Source organism: Hordeum vulgare, chromosome 2H (assembly GCF_904849725.1).
Source record: "Hordeum vulgare subsp. vulgare chromosome 2H, MorexV3_pseudomolecules_assembly, whole genome shotgun sequence".
In the NCBI taxonomy this organism is placed as follows: domain Eukaryota; kingdom Viridiplantae; phylum Streptophyta; class Magnoliopsida; order Poales; family Poaceae; genus Hordeum; species Hordeum vulgare.
In genome coordinates this window covers 182694038-182704293 of record NC_058519.1, presented here as the reverse complement: position 1 = coordinate 182704293, position 10256 = coordinate 182694038, and the positions used below count along the sequence as shown (strand labels likewise).

Genomic DNA, 10256 nt, shown 5'->3' with positions numbered 1-10256 from the left:
GGAGCGGCGTCGCATATTAGTCTTCCCATGTGGCGGCTCTCTTCCATCCATTTTTGCATGCATGCAATATGACATCATTACGTATTCTTTTAATTTTGCATTTAAAAAAGATTTATCTGCCAAATCGTTATCTCAATTAATGATCTGTTTTCATCACTGACTTTATCGCGACGAGATCTTCAAAACTAGATCCCATGTCGACATGTTTCGATAACTTTTGTTTTCGTCGGTACTTGTCAAATTATTATCACTTATTTGTCATATAATTCTCACACTAAATCAACTTGGTTAGCAGGTTTATGAATGTCGATATACCCCACTAAAAAACTTGATTCATTGTACTTGTGTTGGTTCATGCATTTACTTGCTTATTGTTAGTGCTTTAATAACCACTTTTTAGCTCCACATAACACTGAAATACTTAAAAAGTATAAAATTATTATCCCGATAACTATGTATAATTTTTGTGACAACTGTACATCCGTAAGATGAAAACTATGACGACATAAATGTGGCAACTAGGAACGACAAAAAAAAATCAACGAAACATGTCAACATGGAATCTTATTTTAAAGGTCAGACAAACATAACGGTGAATGTGAATCTTCAATCAAATTATTAATCTGTGAGAGAAATCATTTTTAAAATTCAAAAAATATATTTAATGCGATGATGTAATCATGATGTAGAAGATTCTTACATGCGCATGGGAGAGATAGGGTGCCGTGCTTCTCCTTAGATTTTTTCATAATTCTTCGTACATTTAGCATTTTTTAAAAGAAAAAAAGCAACCCCGGGCGTGCGTGACCTGTGAAGCGAGGCAAAGGTACGCATGGAATTTACAGCAGTACATTGCTAAATCTGGTCTAGCAAATCCGTATAATATACCCACTTCGTCACAAAATAAGTGTCGGAAGAAATATTACCGAAGCATCACAACCGTACTTACGGAACTCAGTTAAGCTAACCGAATGCAGTGCACTGTGGTGTCACCGTCCCTCGACGACGGTGAGGGTGATTTCATTGACGGTGCAGCTCAAGGAGCAGTCGGCGTCGGTGGAGGTTGATCCTCGGTCGCTGCAGTAGCCCGGGTGTCTCGGCTGTGGCATCACAGCGCTCAGGTTGGCCAGCATCAGGAACACCGCCGCCATGTGCGGCCGGTCCTCCGGCCGTTCCTGCACGCACAGCAGCCCGACCTGCACGCACCGCCGCACCTCCTCCGGTTCCCGGTCGCCGCCAATGGCCACCACCTTGTCCAGCAGCGCCAGCGCGTTACCCTCCCTCCACAACTTCCATGCCTGCCCATGCACAGCACGCTCAAGTTACCACCATCTCTCTGCCATTCAACAGATGGACCGATCAGTTCTGAATGACTCACGTGGCTGAGCAGGCTCGTCTGCTCGCCGCTGCTGTACATTCCCCGGTTCTTCCTGCCGCTGACGATCTCGAGGACCAGCACGCCGAAGCTGAACACGTCCGACTTTACCGAGAAGACGCCGTCCATGGCGTACTCTGGGGACATGTACCCGCTGCATGCACAGGAGCGCATCGATCAACTTGCCGTTGCATCGAAAATATAAAAAACTGACGGCGCCGAATGCGACGGCCTTCACTTACTATGTTCCGACGACCCTTCGGGTGTGTGAGTCGGCGCCCTCGCCGCCGAAGATCCTGGCGACGCCGAAGTCGGAGATCTTGGGGTTCATGTCCCCGTCTAGGAGGACGTTGCCAGCCTTGAGGTCCCGGTGGATGACCTTGAACCTCGAGTCCTGGTGTAGGTACAGGAGCCCCCTTGCGACGCCCAGTACGATGTCAAGCCGCTTCGACCAGTCCAGTTGCGCCGATCGAGCCTTATCTGCTCAAAGACATCATTTCATCTGTAAATTCACGAAAACAACTTACAAAATGCACAACGTGTGTAGATGCACAGGTTTGACGTACCGAAGAGGAGCTTGTCCAGGCTCTTGTTCTCCATGTACTCGTACACCAAGATCCTCTCCTCTCCATGGACGCAGCAACCCAAGAGCCTGACGAGGTTCACGTGCTGGAGCTTGGCGATGAGCACCACCTCGTTCTTGAACTCGTCCAGGCCCTGCGTCGAGTACTTGGACAGCCGTTTCACCGCCACCTTCTGCCCTCCCCCAAGCTCGCCCTGCATCGATCCAACCGTTTGTTTTGCAGCAGTCGTTACCGTTTTCTTGCCTCAGATAGATGGATCGATCGACGCCGCGAATGTTGCAATGTTTACCTTGTAGACCGCGCCGAAACCGCCTTCGCCGAGCTTGGCCGACGCCGCGAAGTTGTCAGTGGAGGAAGCAATTGTGGGCATGTCAAAGAGAGTGACATCACGTAGTCCTTTGCTCTCACTCGACTCGTCGTCCATGTTCCTGTCCTGGACTGGAGCAAGAGGGTTGCTCGAGTCGAATGAGGTGAGCCGCCGCGTGCTCTGTCGCCTCCCTGCAGGTTTGCAGAAAGTGAAATTTACATTCCTTGTGCATAGTTTTTTTGAGAATAATTTTGATTGAAACGCACCTTTGTTTCTCATGAACTTAGTCCACAGAAAGAATCCAGCGAGTCCGAAAAGAAGACCGGATAAGCTGAGGACAACAGCAAGTGCCGTGTTTCTCCTGCTGGGACTGTCTCCATAGGAAGCTGTCGAAGCCACCTTGGAAAGGTTAGCAAGTCACCAAGTGGTATTCAGCATTTCAGTGTGCCAGATGGAATTTGTGCATCGACGACTAGAGGGCTGAACTATGTTTGCTCTGAGAGCAAGAACCCCGGTTCTCAGTCTGGCAGGCGCCGGCGCGGCGAAACTTTCGGCTGGCCTCATACGGCCGTCCGATCTGCCGGCCGCACACATGCCGCACCGTTACAACAAAATATCTCGATGCAGCAAATTTCGATCATGATGCAGCAAATTTCAGTCACGGTTGCAAAAAAAAAAAATGATTGTAGAAAAAAATATCAAAGGGATCGTAGTAAAAAAACGACGCTGATGATGTGTAGTAGCAAAACAAAATATGGGTTGTAGCAAAAATAATCCGGTGAACTCGGGTTGCCACTCTGTCGAACGTGTATGCAACTTTTTTAGTGAACGGTTGCAACAAAAAATGATACCGGTTGTATTAAAAATTAACACGGTTGTAGCAAAAGTAAAAAAACATCGGTTGTAACGAAAAATCTGACGAACTGGAGTTGCACCCAAATGTATATGCAGCTATTTTACTGGACAAATGTAGCAAATAGAAAACACTTGTAGCAAATATAAATGCTGGTTGCAGCAAATTTAAACAGAAAAAAACTGCATGCCTAATCAACTGCACGCACGGGTCACACACGATCGGTCGAACGGTTCGGCCGGCGCACCGACCACATGCGTTTCCGTTCTCAGTCTCGTTATTGATCATGACTGACTAGAAACAATATATTCTAGAGAATCGATGACTTTCACTATGTTAATCTGTTCGGATTTACAGTAAAATTCAGTAGTACGTTTTGGTGCTTAATAGTATCTCAACTTTATTTATCCATATAAAACTTACAGGTATTTTTTCCAGATAAAAGACACTTGTATTAAGTTTAAATGTAGCATCAAGGGATATAAATCATAATTAGCTTATTTTCTTTTGATAATTATATTTCGCTAGGGGCTATTGAAATTATTGGGCTTTAGCACATTTATTTCAACCAATAATTTTTAGGAAAATCCCATAGACCCATATGGTTCATTCATGCAACACGACAATAGGGCGTGAAAAGTTCAATCCCATCACATTAGTGATGGGTGCATGTGTGACCCCAACATATAAGGTGGGTTACACTTGCTCTACGCATCACCATCGTTCTAAAATAAAAATCTAGGATATCAAATATATATAATACGAAACATTTCACAATGAATCTAATAAAGTAAATTTGGTTTTATGGACGTTAGTATATCTGGTCAATCTTAATGAGCTTTGGCTTAGGACAATCCTATAATTTTAGTTATTTTGAAACCAGGAAGTTAAAAACTTGAGAAAAGAGCACATATACGTGCACCGCCACCTCGGCCTCCCGCCCGCCTCTGAAGGCGTTTACAAGAGCCCAGTCCTCTTCCATAGACGCTGAACACAATTCCCTCTCATGTTCGACTACTTCATTTCAGAATCTTGCACCGCCTATCGCTTTCCCATCTTTCTTCTTAGCATGCATCGAGAAGTGAGACAACATGCCTCTAAAACCCTGCCTCTTGCGATCTTATGTGGGAAAGAGGGAATTGGGTTTTGGGGGAGCACTCAACCATGAAGGCTAGATCTTTGTTTACCATATGGCTATGTATGACGAATTCCCCAATGTCCACGACCTCGTCCACAACATGATGCTCGGTGATGGTGGTGTGACTACAAACATTTCATCTTTCGTTGTGTGGCACTTTTTTTATCACTTGTTTTTGGCGGTAGCAATCCATGTGGATGTGATGATTGTTTTATTTATTCTTGATTGCATAAGTAGTTTAACTATCACTTGTTTGATTTGATTATCATCTCTATTATGTTTAACATGTTTGTCTACTCTTTTTCGAAATTAAACTTGATAAATAACTCAAATTTTCAATAGGGGGTTGTCCATCCTAATTACTCGTCACTTAAGTCATTGCTCGGATATGCTCGGACTAGCTTTTCATGGTGAAAACCTAGATTCTAGCACTCTTTCTCTGAATTAAACTTGATAAATCACTCAAAATTTCAGTAGGGGTTGTCCATCCTAATTATTCGTCACTTAAGTCATTGTTTGGATATGATCGGACTAACTTTTCATGGTGAAAACCTAGATTCTGACCTTGGATGGTTGGATTCGGGAATGGTGCCGTTTGAAAGCCACATCCTTTTTAAAGGCGTTGTTGTTGAAGAACTTCGTCATGTGTGTACGTCATGAGACGGTTAGTGCGGATATGGTCATCATTATAGTTTGCTGATCGTGAAATTGATCGCTTCGGTGTTTTTTTTCCTCGTCAACACATATATAGCTTTGGTTTTTTTTTTAATAACTTTGGTCTTATATGACTTTGCTATTTGTTGGCATTTTTTTGTGTGCGTTTGTTGGTGTTTTTTTTTGTGAGGGACGTTTGTTGGTGTTGGCTGTGTGCATCTGACTATGCGAGACCGGATCATTGTTTTCGTATTCTCTTAATGTTTTACTTTAAGCCAATAAAATGCATCTTTCATATGAAAACCACTCGTCAGTATGTCAATGTGAGCAGCAACTCACAACCATTGTTTCATGGGAAGGAGCAGTTGTCACTTCAGTTTATCAGTCTAAAGAACCATTGCAGTCTTGCTGATTAGCACATAGCAGCCATGGGATAGCAGACCCTCTATGACTGATCCTTTTCCACAAGAAGTCTAAAGGGTCCTGGACAATCCAAGTAGTTGATTCCTTTTTTCATAAGAATCCAAGGAGCTAACTCTTGAAAGTTTCAATCACGACTAAACGGTCAAAATGTGTGCACATCTAGAAATGTGCACATTCTTTGCACATTCAGATTAAACCATCTAGACCCTCTCTCTTTGCCAAAAAGACCATCACGACCTGAAAAACGCGCATCCTAATCTCTCACAATCCTGAACTTTATTTACCAGTAGTATTTATTTGTGAGATTAAATGGAATGCGCGATGATCCGATGTTGCATCACAAGAAAATTAACTGCAGCCAAACGATATACTAAGTAATATAAAGAGATTAAAACGAGAGGAGAGGAGAGGAGAGGAGATCCATACGTAAATCGGATGCCGCGAGACGAACAAACAGATTCTGCCCGCCGGATTCAAACTGCCTGATGTCGATCAACGACGAGCTCCACATGATGCAGCCGCTCTCGCTTTCCTTGATGCTCGAAGCAGAGTACGCCAGGCAAGAACAGTTGGCCATGCACCTCTGCCGGCACTGATCGAGGCTGGTGCTGGCGTCCTCCGTCGCGTTCGTGGCGTCGGGCAGCTTGACGCCCCGCAGCGGCAGGAAGCCGTCACCGGTGCAGCTGAGCCGCGTCCTGCGCGCGCACCCGGCCGAGCCGTCCCTCAGCGCCCACTCCCGCGGCGAGGCCGGCGTGAACCCGGCGGGGCAGCCGCATATCGGCGAGGCGCTCGCGTCGCAGACGCCGTAGGCGCCGCACTGCGCGTACCGGTCGCACTGGTCCCGGGGCAGCGACCAGTAGAGGCTCCACGCGTGCTCCTGCTGCAGCCACACGTAGCGCTGCAGGCTCGACTGGTTCAGCACGAACCTCGAGACCACGTTGCCGCCGCCGCCGTTCTCTACCAGGAACGTGTAGTAGGCGTCGGTGCTGTTGGCCACGAATTCGAACCGGAAGTTGCCGTTGTCGGGCGCCATCTCCGGCTCGCCGCTGAACCGCAGGCCGTTCCACGGCCCGTTCCGGTACACCGGCGCCGTGCCGTTGTACCAGATGAACCCCTCCGGCACGCCGCGGATGTCGATCGCGAACGTGTAATCGCCAGGCGACGGGTCGCCGGGGCTCGCCCACGTCGTCAGGTATCGGTCGAGCCCCGTGGTGAGGTGCCACCCGAGCTTCATATCCGGGAGCAGGGTGTCGGACGGGTAGTCGAAGCTCTGCCACAGATCCGGCCCCGTGCCATTGGCGTCTTGAACTAGGAAGTTGCCGCTGTCCATGAGCTTGGCCACCGGACTGTTGCTGGCTACGTTCGACGGCGCCGACGACCAGAACACGCGGCCCGACCGGTCTGCGAGTACCAGGCTGCCGGTGCCGTTGATGGCCAAGCTCGCGGTGGTGCCGGTGATGGGTGCTTCCCGGTTGGCCACCCAGACAACAGTAAGAGGAGCGACACCCTTGTACCATATGCCCAAGAACCTCGCCGTCGACGTCGAGGCCGGCGAGGTGAAGAATCCAAGCTCGAAGACTCCACCGGCAGAAACAAGCGTCTGGCCGTCGGCAACCGGAGAGGACGCACTCATACTGTCAGCTGCTGGCGCAGGGGAGAAGAGAAGGAACAGGAGAAGAAGAGCTAGTGCTTGCACACGCGTGGCCATGGCCCTCGTTATAATTGGCGCGCACCACAGAGCACTAACTGGTCTAAACGGCACCCCGACTGGCTATCAGGTGCCAGTTTTCTTATTTACTCAGCTCCTGCTGCTCGGCTGCTCCCTTTGAATGTTCTTGCGTTCCGTTTGCATGCGTGTAAGAACAGAGAGTACGAGCTTGACCATAACATCAGTTCACTATAAAGTGAGACGGTGACTTTGAGGACCTCTGATTATTTTGTGTTTTTTTTTTATTTCGGTCTATCTATATCCCATATACTCCCTCTGTTCCTAGATAGAATTTTTTTAGAGATTTTACTATGCATTACATACGGAACAAAATGAATGAATCTATGATATAAAATACGGTACTCATAACGTCTATACGTGTGGGCGTTAAGGGATGTTGTCCATACGTCCCGTGTGGTGTGTAAGGGGCAAAACATCTAATGCCCACACATTCGGCCTCCTGCCTCGCGACCCGCACATCCGACCTGCCACCTCGCGGTCCCGCATGCCCCCTTGTGACAGTTCCACTCAGTTACCATGTAACACTGGGAAGACATGACAACTGACAGGCATGCGGGCACAACAGTTCCACTTAGTTGCCATGCGGAAGACATGGCAACTGACAGACATGCGGGCACATCAGTTCCACTGAGTTGCCATGGAGAAGACATGCCAACTGACAGACATGCAGGCACGACAGTTTCACTCAGTTGTCATGGGAAAGAGATGGCAAATGACAGGCATGCGGGCACGACAGTTACACCCAGTTGCCGTGGGGAATACATGGCAACTGACAGGCATGCGAACATGGCAGTTCCACTCAGTTGCCATGTAACACTAGGAAGACATGGCAAGTGATAGGCATATAGGCATGTCAGTTCCACTCAGTTTCCATATAACACTGGAAAGACATGACAACTGACAGACATGAATCTCTGGCGACCGCTTAGCAAGCGGGGACATCGGGACGACATCAACACCATCATCACCGGACTTCGCTCCACCACCATCTCCCTCGCGCCATCGTTACCTCCTCCACCCCGGACACTACAGGAATCGAGCATTTTGCCGTCAGGACGCTACAGATGGCAAAGAGAGAATTACAGACGGCAAATTTTTTGCCATCAGCCCATGACGGCAAACAATATCGTCAGCCCATGTGCCCGCAAAGCGTATCTTTGCCGTCAGCGCCCGGTAGAGCAGACGGCAAAATGTTTGCCGTCAGTGAAATTATGTTGCCGTCAGCTTATCTGGTAGACGGCAAAAAAATGGTCAGAAGACGGAACGGCCTAGCTAACGGACGACGTTAGCACTTTTGCCGTCTTCCTCACCCGTACATGACAGCAAAATATGGCATTTTTTGCCGTTTGCCTAACCTGTACATGACGGCAAAATATGTCAAATTTTTGCTTCAAAACGACAAATCCAATAACACCTACAAGCCTATGTATATACCGATTATATAATAGTCCAAATGCAAAGGTGACCAGAAACGAACGGATAATGAACCCTACAATATCCGTCAAACTAGTTGTTCAATAATCAACAATGAACGAATGGATTTCATCGTATACACCACCAGATTCAAAACGAAACAAGTCTATTTCACAAGTTGAACAGATTACAAACGAGCAGTTTACACTGCAGTACACTACAGGAGTTGGATATGAGTGACGCGCCTGTTTGTGCGTGTGCTTGCGAAAGCAGCAGCAACCAGCAGTCGCGCCCCTTATCCTTCCCTTCCTTTCTCTATTGATAGCAGCACAACGAGGCCACCATGGACGCGTGTGAAGCTCAAGTTATCCACCGCCGTGTCGGAGGTCGCCACCCTCGTCCGGGTGTTGGATCTGGTCGTGGAGCCCCGGATCAATTGGACCTTGCCCACTTCGTCAACCCATGTCCGCCGCCTGCACAGGAGAGCAACCTAGGAGGAGTCCTGTAGATCGAGAGAAGGGAGATAGTGAGGAAGAGGAGACAAAAGGAGCCGGATGCCGGCGAGGCGTCGAGGCGGGCGATGTGACGAGCAGGCCGGAGGTGGGAGGCGCCAGGCGGCCCGCATGCCATCGCCCCCAGCCATGTGTCCCTGTGTGCGCCAGTCACCAGCCCGCGCACACTGTCGGCGCCGGCCTCCCGCACCATCTGTCGGCCTCGCTTGCCGCCGCCAGGGTGGTGGGCGTGAGGGGTGGGGGCGCCGCTGCCGGCGACCTGATCGGGAGCGTGGGTGGTGGTGCGTCGGAGGTAGAGGTGGGTGGTCGGGCACCGGAGGGAGGGGCGGTGGGCGTTGGAGGTACGGGTGGTGGGTGGTCGGCGCGGGGGTGGCGGTGGCTAGAGTCCAGGTCGTCGGAGACGTGAGGTGGAGGGAGCGTGGTGGGGTGGGGGTGGGGGAAAGAGATCGATCCAGATCCACATCGTTCGTGCGTGAGGGAATACGTGAGGTGGGGTGTGCCGGTGGGGTGGTTGATGGAGACGTGAGGTGGGGTGGGGATGTGCGTGGGTGGGCTGGTGGAGTGGGGATCCATATGGTGGTGCTATGGGAATGTGTGTGCGGTGTGGATGATGCCATGTCATCGATCCATGAGAGGAATCCGCGTGGTGTGCTTCTTCTTTGTCGTCATCAGTTTTTAGTACAGACGGCAAAATTTGCCTTTGCCGTCATCTGTTTCTATTACAGACGGCAAAATTTGCCTTTGCCGTCATCTGTTTTTATCAGAGATGGCAAAATATTTTTACCGTCATCTGTTTCTATTACAGACGGCAAAATATTCCTTTGCCGTCAGCAATTTTTACTATAGACGGCAAAATATGTCTTTGACATCAGTCATTCTTTGCCGTCAACAGTTTTTTTATTATAGACGGCAAAAAGGTCTTTGCTGTCATCCACGACAAAAAGCTGACGGCAAAGATCTTCAAAGACGGCAAATTACCTGATTCCCGTAGTGGGAGCCTGATTAGTTAGTTGCTTTCTTTTGGGGTTTGTTATGTTGTGTCCCCAGCCAGACCTATTTTACTTTTCTGTTGTTGTTGCCCGCACATATTGGGCTTGTGGATTGGTGGTATGCTTTATAATATAAAGCGGGGGGGGGGGGGGAACCCTATTTTGGCATGTTGGCCTAGCGTCAGTTCCACCACACGTCGGGTTGGCAGCCGCGTGTGGGTGTGCGTGAAACATGCGTGTGGGCGAACTCCTTAACGCCCACACACCAAGCCCTTCCTA

General features: G+C 48.9%; 1 protein-coding gene across 1 annotated transcript; it reads right to left on the bottom strand.

Moving 5' to 3' along the window:
- Positions 1-831: 831 nt before the first annotated feature.
- LOC123429887 (receptor-like serine/threonine-protein kinase SD1-8) lies at positions 832-7221 on the bottom strand. The gene is made up of 7 exons (XM_045113862.1): positions 5761-7221; positions 2533-2652; positions 2249-2457; positions 1942-2152; positions 1618-1855; positions 1379-1529; positions 832-1298 (listed from the first exon to the last, which is right to left on the bottom strand). The coding sequence occupies exons 1-7, from the start codon at positions 7040-7042 to the stop codon at positions 990-992; spliced, it is 2520 nt and encodes an 839-aa protein (XP_044969797.1). The 5' UTR covers positions 7043-7221; the 3' UTR covers positions 832-989.
- Between the last annotated feature and the right edge of the window lie 3035 nt (positions 7222-10256).